At 48.3% G+C, this 13858-nt stretch overlaps 1 protein-coding gene across 1 annotated transcript in view; it reads right to left on the reverse strand.

Annotated features, from left to right (window-relative positions):
• The window catches only part of syne1b (spectrin repeat containing, nuclear envelope 1b), a gene marked incomplete at its 5' end in the record, with an annotated part of 99061 nt that overhangs the window by 47846 nt on the left and 37357 nt on the right, over positions 1–13858 (reverse strand). Inside the window, 22 exon segments of the mRNA XM_080012399.1 lie at positions 844–1020; positions 2094–2261; positions 3204–3356; positions 3485–3811; positions 3912–4082; positions 4468–4623; positions 5213–5530; positions 5758–5922; positions 6091–6234; positions 6494–6647; positions 6914–7086; positions 7213–7377; positions 7879–8034; positions 8508–8651; positions 9245–9427; positions 9661–9838; positions 10137–10273; positions 10697–11053; positions 11152–11316; positions 11971–12280; positions 12530–12702; positions 12788–13079. Coding sequence (XP_079868525.1) covers positions 844–1020; positions 2094–2261; positions 3204–3356; positions 3485–3811; positions 3912–4082; positions 4468–4623; positions 5213–5530; positions 5758–5922; positions 6091–6234; positions 6494–6647; positions 6914–7086; positions 7213–7377; positions 7879–8034; positions 8508–8651; positions 9245–9427; positions 9661–9838; positions 10137–10273; positions 10697–11053; positions 11152–11316; positions 11971–12280; positions 12530–12702; positions 12788–13079 — 4366 coding nt within the window.

A 13858-nucleotide genomic window follows, 5' to 3' on the forward strand; every position in this document is an offset into this window, starting at 1 on the left:
GAGGAAAATGCAGATGATCAATGTTCGTGGATGCTAAATGCTGAGGCATATGTTTGTTCGGTGAATGTTTCCGGCCCCTCTTTATCGGGAGATCTTACATCCCTGCACACGACTGTCACAACTGTTTTAGTCGTTATCTCTGCTTTTCTAGCTCGTAAAAGGACCATTTGTGTGAACACTCAATGTATGCTTCAGCGGCACCAATAGCGCTGAATGTTTTCTTTTTTAAAATAGCTCTCAGCTGTTACTGATGGCCACAGCCAATCACATGGCTCGTCTCAGAATCGGCCCAACCTTTTCTCTGTATATAAGCTGTTTTTTTTCTAATGTAAAACTAGACTGATCAGATCACTGTTTTGAAGTACTCTGCATCTTTCTCTTTATTCTGCAGAATAAATATCTTTAGTGCTCTCAGTTTTGTTTTCCTGTAGCGGGCAGACTAACTTCGCCGATCACGCGGTGAGAGTTCCCCGACAATCGCGGAGGGCGTCGTTCACTCGGAGGATTCTCTCGGAGGATTCTCTCGGAGGATTCTCTCGGAGGATTCTCTCGGACGGTTCTCTCGGCCGCACCCCCTCCCAAAAAAGAAAACCTCTTTGTATCTGGACGATTCACACGAATCGCCCAAAATGACGTGGGGGAAAAGTGACATTCGCCGAAAAGCGAGTTGTTTGCATCCCTGACCTTGATAATCCAATCAATTCATTCAAACAATTTAAGGCCTAAAATTCAGATCATTGGATTTTTTCTTTTACTTTTTAGGACTTTTTAAGGAGCCCTCGGAAACCCTGCAGAGGGTGATATGTGGTGATAATAATACATTTTTGTCTTGAATTGACTTACGCGCTGCGCGGTGCTGCAGATGGCAGAGTAGCTGTCTCTGGTTCCCTGCTGGTGGGCCTGCACCTGGTGGCTGATCTTGGCTTGGACTTGGTCTGTGCAGCTGGACACCAGATCCTCTCCTTTCTGCTTCAGGCTGGTGAGTCGCTCCTCAAAGCCGGCAATTTCCTCCATAATCGCCTAAAAGGGTTATTTAGGCAAGAGATAGTGAGAGATATTTAGTTGGACTAGTACAGTGCCCGTTCAAAACATGCCCGTTCGTGAAAGTCGTGGTGACTCGCTGTGAAAAACACCGGGGAGAACACTCCCAAGAAAAAACGCACCCAAGTCGCATTTTTGACTTGACGCGCTGTTCGCTTGTTTATTCAAAGTTTATTAGTATTACACGCTTTTGCGTGTCCGCAGCAAACATGACTGTTCAGAACGGGCCGAATGCACTCATAGGAAGCTGCCTCCCTGTTCGCAGTTCATTCAAAGTTTATTAATATTACAGGTGTCACGGGTGCAAATTGCACCAAATTCAACACTGCACGTCCTGAGGTCAACAGTAATACACTTGCCAAGTGTAAAGTAGATCGGATGATAGAACAGTTGTCAAGATAATCCAAGGACATCGTTACAGAGATTCCTTCCTTTATAGTTAGAAATACTGCATCCTATGCTGAAGTAGAATGACTCACAACCTTAATATTAATATTGTGGTGTAACGACACCTTCCATATTTAATACACGGACCTCTATTGAAGTCTACAGTGATTATCTTAATGTTTCACTTTATGACTCTATTTACTTTATTATAATGCTATAAATAAATGCAAATTCTGTGGTATTTGTGTTAGTAGTATTTACAATTAAAGAGAACTTCATTGTTCAAAGGAAAAAAAGCCTGTGTGTTAGTTTGACGTGTTTTACGTCAAACAACAGTAGTAGTACAAAAACAAACCATTCTCTAAACTCTACTTGTACCTAGTACTGCTTGTTTCAATGGAATGTTTATTTGTGACTAGGACATACATTCGGTTAAATACTGTGACAAATGTACTTACTGCAAGTAGCTTTGGACAAAAGCATATGTTAAATTACATATTGTAATATAATGTATTTGTACACTTTGTAGTACACTGTAGTTCTGCCAAATCCTCCACGGGTTGAAGGAGTGGCCTATCGTGTGATGCACAAAGTGATCATTATTGATGGATATGGTATTTCGTTTTTAATACATTTTCCTAAAAACTTGCTGGGGCTGGGCTCACCTTGTGTCGAGCTAGTTGCTGGGTGGCCGTCTCCATGTTGCTGGTCTGCATGGACTCGGAGGATACCAGCCTGCTGGACATCTGTAAGAGCCACTTGTCCGCCTCCTGCAGCTCGCCGTTGTAGACCTCGTGCTCCTTCACCCATTCCACCAGGGTCTGGACCTGGATCTGTAAGGGACCAGAGACACCCGTTTAAAATAGGCGACTGACTCCTTTCCCATTGCCAGTAGACGTGCATGCCTTTCTTCTTTTTTTTTTCTGGTGTGTCACGATCAACGTCATGAACGTGACAAAAAAAAGGGGCGTGTCATGTTTCCAGGGTGACTAGGGGGAAAAAACAGTAGAAAGCAGCATGGGGTATGCATGGCCGCACGGCATGCACACTCAAAACACAGTCCCCACACTCAAAATGTCATGGTCTTGCATGCGGGAAAAAGAATCAATAACATCTGATTTTGATTTTGGATTCTAAATCACATATGAAATGATGCACACACTTTCCTGTCTATTTGCGTGTCAACGTTCGGAACTTCAATGAGTGTCGCCTCGGAAAACAGGCGAAGATGAGCGTGTTGACCCGGGTGTCATATTTCCATCACTGCCGATCGGAACTGGAGCCGATAAATACCCGTGACTACTGCGTGAGTTATTTGTCCAGGGAATGAATGCTGATTGTAACCTTTCCCACTAAAGACAAAAGCCAGATGTTACTGGTGTTGGTGGTTTTTTTGTGCAGTGGGGAAGGGATCTGAGTAAAGGCTTGTCTTTTAGGTGGGGATGCACAGATACCCACACCGGTATAAGTTCTGATACGGAACTCATGTACCTCAGCCCAATACCTTTATACCTTTAAGTTCTGTGAGGTACTGTAGTAGAATTTACTTCCTGTTCAGTTTAAGAAAAAAAAAGAAAAAAAAAACTGCCAGAATGGTGAGAATTCCAGATTATATGTTAATGAAGCTTCCAGTAAGCTCACAGTTTAGCCACTGTATAGGAAGGATAGTGCACCGCTTTCGCTAATGTTAAAACAGCCAGGCTATATTGCATTGCTACTGTATTCTCCCGTATTTGACTGTATGATGTCTTATTGTCGTGAAGCGCTAGCCGTACCTTAGCCGCGCTGCAGAGGTCCCGGTAGTCCGTCTGCAGCTTGTGCATGTTGTCCCTCATGGTGGCGTCCTGCACCGTGTCGAGCAGAGCCTCTCCTTTCTCAACAACAGATTTTACTGCTGACTCATGAGACTGCACCGTCTGCTGGATAGTCTACAGACGGGTGGAAGAAAAAAAATGTTGAAAGTGGGCGGAATGAAATTATAATTCCATTGATTTGTAAAGGTGACGCATTTATAACCCTTACAATGCAACGGTGTGTGTTTGCCGACGTGGGGTACCTTGTACTTCGCAAGCTGGGCCTTCTTCTGGTACAGCTCGGCTTTGGGCTGCACGGCGGACGCCAAGAGGTGCTGGGTCTCGATCACCCACTGGGACTGGGCCTTGTATTTGTCCAGGAAGTCCTTGGAGAGGGAGATGCACTTCTCCAGGGAGCTGTGCTCCATGCGCAGGGCCGACGTCAGCGCCTCCAGCTGGGAGAGGCGCGAGTCCACCTCCTCCCGGAGCTGCTCGGCCTCGGGCTCCTCCAGGTACTCCATGGCTCGCTCCGCCTTCTCCCGCGTGGTCTTCAGGAAGGAGTGGCCCTGCTCCATGTCCGCCTGGAGAGCCTGGAGACGAGGTGAGCACGCCATTGAGCAACATGCTTGAGATGGTTATGCTGAGCTCACTGGGACAATGTCGCCCGTAAACAGAGATGGAGGATGCTACCTCTAGTTTCTTCATCTTCCTCTCCATGGCAACGCGGTCCACGATGTGGATGCTGGCGGCCACAGTGTGGAAGCTGTTCTCTGCCGCGCTCAACCAGTCGGTAAAGGTGCCGAATACACTCTGCGCCTCCTCGATGCGTGAAACTTCCTCCTGGAGCTGTTTGATGGTTTCCTGGACGACGGGAAATGACGTATGACGTCGATGGAAGACGAAGGGAGAAACGCTGACGCAGCAGGATGGAAAGCTAGACGGTGTCGCTTTTAATATTCCACTACTGTCATCGTTAAGCCGCAGTTGTGTGCATTGCTAGTGGGGCAGAAACGCTGAAGTGCTTATTGTAAGTTGCTTATCTCTGGGCAAAAGCGTCTGCTAAATGAGAGTGAAATGTAATGTAATGTAATGAAGTGTACTTGAACAACACACTGTTGAAATACTAATTACCCAATCAGGAATGAGAGTTTACTCCTTTTTCGATCAAACTTGCTCGTGTGCTATGTCTGTGTGAGAATGGCTATGTAAATCAACCAGGCAGCATTTCATTACTATCAATAGTTACCAGCAAATGCAGCAGCAGTGCGTGGTAGCGGGCTGTGATCTGCGTGGCTCTGGTGCTGATGCGGCTGCTGATGTGGGTCTCATCCAGAACCTGCTGAGCCAGAACGCTCAGGCCCTCCATCTCCTCCTGGTACACCAGGACCTCTTCCTGCCAGCTCTGACCCAGGAAGGAAGACCCATCATTACTCTGTATTTAACTTGTAGTTTCAAGTGCAAATATTATAATTCAAATCTTTCATCTTAACTGCCTCTACTAAGCATTTAATTCCTAAAGTCTGTTAAAAAAAAACAAAAAAACAAAAAACAAACAATGTCTGCCAGGGGAATCAAATGTCTCCTATGCAAAATAAAACCTTTTTAAACCAGGAATCTGACAAAAATCACTGTAATTTAAGGTGAAAACCAGTTTGGTTTGTACTATTTACATAAAAATGATTAAATAGACTTCAACACTAGATTATATTATCCAATTGTTAAATTTGTGAATGACAGGATAGTCCCTCTGGAGTTTTTTTGTGATTGTTTAGACCAAAAACGCTTAATTTTGCAGTGTCGTTTTTCAAAACTTTCTTTTTTCCAGTAAACTTACAGGACTGGGCAAATTGGCAAAAAATAAAATAAAGGAGAAGAAAGAAGAAAACTTTCGTTTTTTTAGTCGATTTTTCTCTCTAAAATTTTAAGAAAGTAAAGTCTCGTCAATTTTGAAAACTTGCAAGGTCTCACAGAAAACGCTTAATCGTATTAACCTTGATCAACTGAAGCTGAGCATCCTTGGTGGCCCGGTCGGATCGGCGATTGCTGCGCAGCTGCCCTTTCGTCTCCATGCCCTTCAGCCAGCTGTCCAGCCGCTGAAACTTCTGCTCGATCTGCCGCAGCTTGGCCAGGGCGCTGTTGAGCTGGGCGCGGGTGTCGCCCAGCCGGGCCTGGTACAGCCTCCACTCCTGCTGCAGCGTCTCCAGAGAGCGCTCCTCCATCTGGGGCAGCCCCCAGGGAGTCACCAGTTCGCGACTGACCAGCAGAGTGTTGAGCAACGCCTGGCCCTCTGTGCAGTGCAGCTGCAACTCCTGCAGCCACCAGCAGAGGGCACCACTAAGTGTCAAAATTGACTAAATGTAGATTGTTTATTGCATATTTCAAGTAGCTTTGGGCACGGACAACAACAGTTCAGCTTACTTTATAAATATATATATATACATATACATATATATTAAAAGAAAAGGTAATTTAAGACATGTTTCAAGACATTGATTCCACATAGATTCGCAAAAACGAAGGAAAGGCTTTTGGGGACCTGCAGCTTCTGAAGAGTCTCCTCCAGGGTGTCGACGTCTCCCTCCAGCTGGGTGTAGCAGCTCAGCTTCTCCTGGTCCTGCTCCAACCAGTCCTCGAAGGCGTGGATGCCCCGCTGGTACTCCTGGTGAGCATTCACCAGTTCCTCCGCCTTTCCCACCGCTCTCTGAGGAAGATGGAGGCACAACCATAACCCGTCGGTGACTGACAGAGGAACGAGAGAACGGCAAAGGTCTCTGGAGGTCACACACCCGGTTCTCTAACGCCGGGATCAGACTACGCAAATTCAGACAGATTTTGAGACGTTTTGACAAATTTCCATGTTCCAAGTTACCATGGTGTTCTCCTTGACGGCGTTGTAGCGCTCCTGCAGGTCCTGGAGCTCCAGCTGAGCGACGTAGTGCTCGGCCATACTGGCGCTTTTCAGACTGATGGTGTCGAGCACAGCGCTGTGGCTGAGCACTTCCTCATGCAGCAGCTGAAAAGTGTGCAGGGTTCCACCTTTTATCAACTGTGCTTAAATATATATGCAGTATATTCGACAACCGCCTCGCCCTAGCACTGTATATGGTTGGACTGTATATGGATTTATTGTGAAAATGTGGAAACAAGTACTTGTGTGACGCTCACGGCAAGTCTAAATGGCCAAATGCTTTGTATGTAAGTAAAATCTCACGTGCAGTAATGCTTGTGCGGTGTGTGACTGACCGTGCAAGGAGGTGGCGGAACGTCATTACCTTGGCTTTGCCCAGATTTGCTGTCTTGTCCCTCATCTCGGAACACGCTTTGTCACCGGAGTCCAGGCTCTCTTCGATGCGCTCCACCCAGGCCACAAACTGGCGGACGTCCTCCTGGTAGCTGGTCCACTGGGAGAGGGAGCCCTCCAGTTGGCTGCCAAATGGCAAGAGCGCACGCAGGCGGGACGGTTACGAAGAAAATACGCCAAGGAGCCGCCGTGATGAAACTGCGCCCACTTTTGAGGGGTGTAAGGCCTAGCCGCGACTGGCGCAGCACCACTGTGTGTACATTTTTTTCAAATCCATTCAGAAATAGAAATAAAAAAACTGAATCGTACTGAGTAACATTATTTTCAACCCACCCCTCATCAAAAAACACGCTCTGGGTCTGGCCATGACAATAGCCAATAAAACACTTACCTTTTGCACTGAATGGAGGCAGAGATCAGGGCATCCCAGGAGTCCCGGAGGTCCTGGATGTGGTTCTGCACCGCGGCCACTCCCTCCGCCGACGTGTTTCTCTGAACCGACTCTCCCCTGGTGATGAGCATCTTCAGCTGGATCTCCTTCTCCTGGCGGGCGGTGAGCAAGGCCTGGTGCAAGAAGCCGAGTGATTTTTTTACTGATGGGGGCTTATAGGCGGGAGCGGGGGGAGCGGCGGCAGCTCTCTCTCCCCCCCCCCCCCCCCCTCTTTACCCAAACTCCTGCCACGCACGTACCTCCAGTTTGATCATCCTGCTGTCTAAAACGTTTTTATCGGCGGTGGGGGTGCAGTACGTCTGTAGCATGTGGCTGGTGTCGGACACCCAGTTCTGCAGCTCCTTTAGGCCCTGAGAGAACAGCTGGTGCTCGGTGACGATGCGGTCGATGCGGGAGGCCTTCTCCTGCCGGGGCGACAGAGCCGTTGGGGAAAACACAAACAACTTCTGAGGATTCAATTTCGTGGGCGAGTTAGCGGCGTCTGCCTGATTCGATTTAGGTGATGATGAGGAAAGGTATTTTGTTTACCAGGAATTGTCCTGTGAAAGTAAGATTAGGTCATCGCAACAGCTCCACCCAGTGTAGTGTGGGGGGTACTAAGAATGACTTTATGACGTGTCGACGTCCATCACAGAGGTTTGCAGTACTCTGGTGCGCTTCACGGTGACTGTGGCAGCTTTATCACTAATGAATGAGTCATGAGTTCATTTTTTTTCAGTTAATTGGTGACATTCGTGGAACACTGTCAGCATCACATTGCAGTTGTCACCAAGTTGTTTTTTGCATTGGTTCTTGGGATTTTTGCCGTCATCGGTCCACGCATTCTAAAGTACTGGAAGTGTCATTCGGGCAGCGAGAACAAGGACAGACATGGATAACCTGCCACCGGCGGACATTCACCGTACCTTGGCCGTGTTGGTTAAAGCTAGGTACTGGGCGGAGAGGTGAGAAACGCGGTGCACAAAGCCCTTGCCGGCCGCGTGTTGGTTCCACAGCAGCTGGGCCTTCTCTTTCAGCCTGCCCAGCTGAACCTCCTGAGAGGCTAACTCCTCCAGCACGGACTGGAAGAGCACAAGCAGGTTATCACAGAGGCATGCAAGCCAAGAGAAACAACGACACGGCAGGAAAAAGGAAGGACAAATATTAGGCAAATATTACAAGCAGAGATGGACAGTGTTGAGGTCGGAGAAGCTGCTGATGAAGCTCGTCCGAGGCTTTAACGGACATCGATAAGCACTGGACTGACTCTAAACAAATGTTAGACAAGGATCGTCTGATCTGATCTACGCCGTGTTAAAGGCAAGTGTAACAGAAGATGAGGAAAAAGAAACGTCGGCAAAGCTTAAATGAGCAGCGAGTTAGTGCACTCAGCGCCAAGAGAGCTGTGTTAACCAAGCATTTCTCCGGGTGGCTTGATGCTCTAAAGCGCCGAGTGGTGATGATGAGGCACCGGAGTGCGTTTTGTGGCGGGTGAACATGGCCGCCATGGGAGTGGTCATGGTCCCAAGCCGGCAGCCCCCCTTGGTACCGTTACCTGCAGCTTGTGCAGCTCCTGCTTCTTGGCCGTGAGGTCGTGGAGCCGCGTGCTGCTCTCCTGCACGGCCTGCTCGGTGACGTTGAGCCAGTGCTGGAGAGGCTCGGCGCTTGCCTCGAAGTCCTTCATCTGGGATATAAGGTTCTGAGAACATAAGAAGAACATAAAAAAATGTTTGTTTGTTTGTTTTTTTATAAAAGAAAAAAAGAAAAAAAGAAAGAACATAAGAAGCAGATTCAATGTCCCGTCACCCTAGGTTCCGAAGGCTTTGTTGCTCTTCTGTCAACACTGCTAGAACTGAAAAACACAGGATATTTTTAAGCATCTAAATGAGGGACATACTGAACAGGGACATACTGAACTATCAATGTGGGATTTTTTTCCCCCCAGTTGTGAGGCAGCTCATGTGCGGCACCTTCATCAGTGAGAAGATAAAGTAAATGGATATCAACATTTTCTTATCAATCTTTAAACAGGAAATATGGGCCAATAACAAGGTCTTAAAAAGGCTTAGCGAGAGAAAATTGAACCAGACATTGGGGGATCACGAGATGTGATTATGGTGATTGTGATTCAAATAATTGAGCCAAGTCGAGATTCTGATGTCACGTTAAGCTCAGAACCTCACATGCTGTTCTGCCCACGGGCTTCGAGTCACCGGAAGCCCGTGGGCAGAACAGCACGTGAGGTTCTGAGCTTAACTGGGGTTCAAGGCAAATGCGAACGTCGGGGTTTACCTGTAAACTCGTCTCTCTGTTGTGGAGGTTGGACATCAGATTTTTCCAGTCCTCTCTGACTGAGTTCATCTTCGCCCGAACGGCGTCGGCCCTGTCTTTGGCGGCGACGCCGGTGAGCAGCTCGCCGCTCGCCACCACAGCGTTCAGCTTGGCCTGGCCTTGCTCCAGACCGTTCAGGAACTCCTGGGGACAGGGAGAGGGGAGATGGAACACATTGTGTCTGTAAGACAACGTATACGTTCCTTCAGACAACCGGACAAATTCTACTCCTTGGACGAGTTTCCGAGATACAAAAAATGTCTCCATTGGTGCGGGGGAAAACCTAGGTTGCGCAACCCCGGGAGCTTCAGTAGCCTGAGCTCAGTTGACCTCCATGGAATCGGCTGCTATGTTTTACTGAACGGCCGGCGGCGCACCTGGATCTTTTGGAGGCTGGACGATGCCTCGTGGAGGTTCTGGGGCACATCAAAGCACTTGGCCGTGTTGATCTTGGCGTTGACCAGCCACTGCTGGAACTCTCTGAAGGCCGTGCGGAAGCCCTGCTCCAGCGTCTTCTCTTTGCCCTGGCACGCCCTGGAGGCCTGGAGGCTCAGACTGGACGGAGGCAGGGGAACAATGACTTTCTTCCTCTTTCCACCTCCCTCTGTATTCTATCACTGTTTGTACATTAGAAGTTAATAGAAAGCTCATGCTCAGCAGCGCAATATAAAAATAAAATAGGTAAAATCTATACTCAGCACCATTCTGTTTTACCTTCATGGAATTAACAGTTTTTTTTATTGCTGTTTTGCTTTGCTGCAGAATTTCAGAGAATACACAATGCATTTTCCGTTTTTGTCCAATGTGACTACGGGGCCAGGACATTTAATTTCACACGACAAAATTCAATCACCTGTTATACTCCTTGATGAGAGAGGACACCCTCTCAGACTGCGTGCCCAGGTCTCTGGAGAATCGGCAAAGGTCATTAAGCTGTGTCTTCAGACTGTCAGACATGGGCTCAGCTTTGACAAGCCCCTCCAGAGTGTCCTGGGTGGAAAAGTTAAATGGATATAAAAAAAAAAAGTACCATCACCTGGTTATCTGTCAGACTATTTTCTGCTCATGGATAGTTCATATATACTGCATATCTGCATCATTTATCCCAACTTCATTACGAATGGTCTGTTCTAATAGACTTTAAACTATCTTCATCAATTTGCAAAAAAGCTTAAAATACACTGCTTCTGCATAGTCACAGGGTTGTTGGTACTTTAAGTCATACAAGTATTTCTGATGAATGTATCTACAGTAAATGGCCAAATGTATTCAAAGGACCAGTGTGCAATAATAACTGGGCTACATTTTGACCGCCAGTTGAGTCGGCCTGATTCTAGTGGCATTCAAATCCAACTTCATGACAGATGAGACTGGAATATAATTCACCCAGCCCGATGGCCGACCAAAACGCACCTTTGCAATCTGCCACCCCTTGACAGCTTCCTCTGCGCTGCATTTTTCCTCGGTCTGGTTCAGCGTGAGACGCCAGTCCTGCAGCTGACGGCTGAAATCCTGCAGGTCCAGCTCCAGCCGTGCCGACAGGCTGTTGAACTCCTGCTCCGAGCTGGCGATCTGAGAGAGCGTCGTCTCCAGGCTGGCCCGGTTCAGCAGCGCCCCGCGCTCCCACTGCTCCCAGGACGACAGCAGGGCCGCCTCCTCCCGCTCCACAGCCTCGAAGCCCCCCGAACCGGTGTGATCCCTGGCAGCCGCACCGCACCTCTGAACGCGGCTCAGCCGCTCTCTTCCCCGCTGTTTGGAGTCGAGCAACTCCTGGTTTGGGGCGAGAGGAATTGCGCATTTTGGACATGGACTACGACAGACAGCAACTGGCCAAGCAAGGGCCAGTGATGTCATTCAGAGCACCTTACCTGCACCTTGGAAAGCTTCCGTTTTATAGAGCCTGAGTCTCCGGAGAGGTCCGACCAACGCTGAAGCTCCTCTTTAGCTGATATCAGCCAGTCATTGAAGTCTCGCACGGCATCCAGGTACTGCTCGTGCTGGGAAACGATACCCTCCATGTTGTGCACCTTACCCTTGGGGAGCGGAGATAGACCATGTAATAATCATGCTGTGTGGTACTGTACTGTACTGTACTGTATGTGAATGGTGCCGTCGTTCAAGAGGGGTGCAAACATATTGGGGCGCCAGCAATCATTGGCCAAATCCTTTTTTTAACCAATACTTAGTTACATACTACTTATGTCTTAAGTACTTATTTAGGTGATGTTTACTTTTTCCTACTTTCTTATGTGCTTTGTTCCCATGCCACACTGAACAACACAAAAGTGGCATAGTGTCCGAATAAACAATCTTTATAAACAGTCTTTTGCCAAACCTTTAAATAATCAAGAAACAATATTTATTTCAAAGTCTGTTAATATTTTGTTAGTCAGTAAGATAACCAATGCAAATATGAATATGGCTGCCCACCTGGGCAGTGATACTGCTGGGGAGACTTTCAAAGGTTTAAATATTTAGAAGGTATAAGAATCTTCTCCCAGAAAATGTGTCTCCTTCAGGAAGACCTCATCAGTTCCAGACATGATGCCCTTTGGCTCATCAAAGAACCCAACAAGCTCCATGTGCAAAGAACTCATTTGAAAATACATTTTCACCAGGTGGGGTAAAGCAACTAAAGGCTATGTGCTAATACTAGAGTACATGACCCAGGTCTGGGACTTATTTACCTTGACCACAGTGGAAATATCGGCAAAGTGAGCACTGAGTTCGGCCCTCTGCTCTGGCCCAAAGGTGGGGTCGCCGGTTTTCTCGTGGAGCTCCACCGCCTTCTCTCTCAGGCGTGACAGTGCCGCCGCATGAGCCTCCACGTCCGCCTGGACGGCCCTGAGGCGCTCTAGCAGCAAGGCCTTCTCCTTGAGGCCCGGCTGCTGCGGCAGGGCCATCCCCACCTCCTGCTCCACGGCTTCCATCCACTGCTGCAGCTGGCTCTTACTGTTTTGGAAGCTGCTCCACTGGGCGACCGTCCACTCCAGACGGCTGTGGAATTGCACGGAATGGCCGTTAAAGGGATACCCCAGAAGGTTTTTTACCCAGAATCTTATCCTTGACACTTATACATACACAGGTCTAATGGGCTGAGATGGGACCGACAAAGCAGTGTTGACCTAACAATACAATACTACCCAATATTTAATTCCCTGCTCCCTAGCTTCATTGTTGCACGACTGTGTTCCACTATGTTGGAGCAGTTATCATAAGAGCCTGAAGGGGGCAGTGTTTTCCTACCTGTGGCAGCTCATGGAGGTCATCAGCATGTTGGCCCAGGCGTCCTTCAGGCTCTGCAGTTGTGAGCGGATGGCCTCCTGCCCTTCTGCACTGTTGTGCTTCAGGACTTGCTCACCCTTCCCAACAGTCATGTTCAGCTTCACTTCACCCTCACCCTTCATCAGGAGGATATCCTGCAGGGCAAACATGGCAATATGAAAACCCCGCACCCAAAAGATACTAATCAAAGTAGGAAATAAATCCTAATTCATCACGAACCTGCACGAGCCCCAGCCTTTTTTCAAGGGTTTCTTTGTTGCCAATGGTGCTGTTGAGCGAAGCCAGGCGGTCCTGGACTCCGCTGAGCCAGGCCCAGGTGGCCTGCAGCGTCTCTTCGAAGGCCTGCTGCTCCTGCAGGGTGAGCTGGCAGCTGCGGAGCCGCTCCCTCACCCGGCGTAGCAGGGCCTGGTGCTGCGACTGCAGCTGGGCCGACACCCTCATCTCGCTACCGTCGCCCCGTCCGCCCTCATTCAGCGCCTGTCCCTCCTGGCACAGACGCTCGAAGGAGTCCCTGAGTCATCCGACAGTGACATGAGTTAGTAGATATGAGTCACTCAATGTGTTAACATTCACACACAAGTCACCATTTTATTCCGAATGCGTCAATGGCTGTTTCTCAATACCAAGTACGCGAAGTCCGGACTTGCGGACGTGGTAGTTCAGACTTGGCAAGTTCGACTCGGGAGTACAGACTCCTGGGGACGGGAGGACGCAGGACGGTCATTCTGCGAAATGCATTCTGGGATACTTGGCTGTCCCAAGTCCACACAAGTCACCACCAATGCATCCTCGATAAAATGGGCGGAGCAAGTCCACATCCGGGCATTTGGACTGGACTTGGCTTGATGCATACTTTGAATTGGAATAGTACTTGGGCTGGGACGGATGACGTTTCACAAGTACACAATAACACAAGTACAGACAAGAACGCAGATTGAGAAAGGGCCAATATAAACTGTCATGTAAACCTTGTATTGATAATATGTGAGCCAAATAAAGCCCAGAGCAATTCCGATTGACTAGATTATTCTATCATATTCCGCTCAACCGTGGCGTGTAGACACCTCTACTCTCTAGAGTACTGCTCCTGGCAGCTCATGCGCTTGACCAGGAAACAGTTGAAACAGCATGTTTACATGGTGAACAGTAGCGGGCAGCCACACTTTTGTGACGATGTGATGATGGAATATGGATGAAACATTGCACATTTTCAGGAAAATCTCTCCTTCCCTGCACTTAAGTCGGCTTTGGACAATGGAAAAGCTCTGTTGTGTGGTGTTGGGGGGGGTT

This window comes from Zeus faber (assembly GCF_960531495.2).
Source record: "Zeus faber genome assembly, chromosome: 13".
NCBI lineage: Eukaryota > Metazoa > Chordata > Actinopteri > Zeiformes > Zeidae > Zeus > Zeus faber.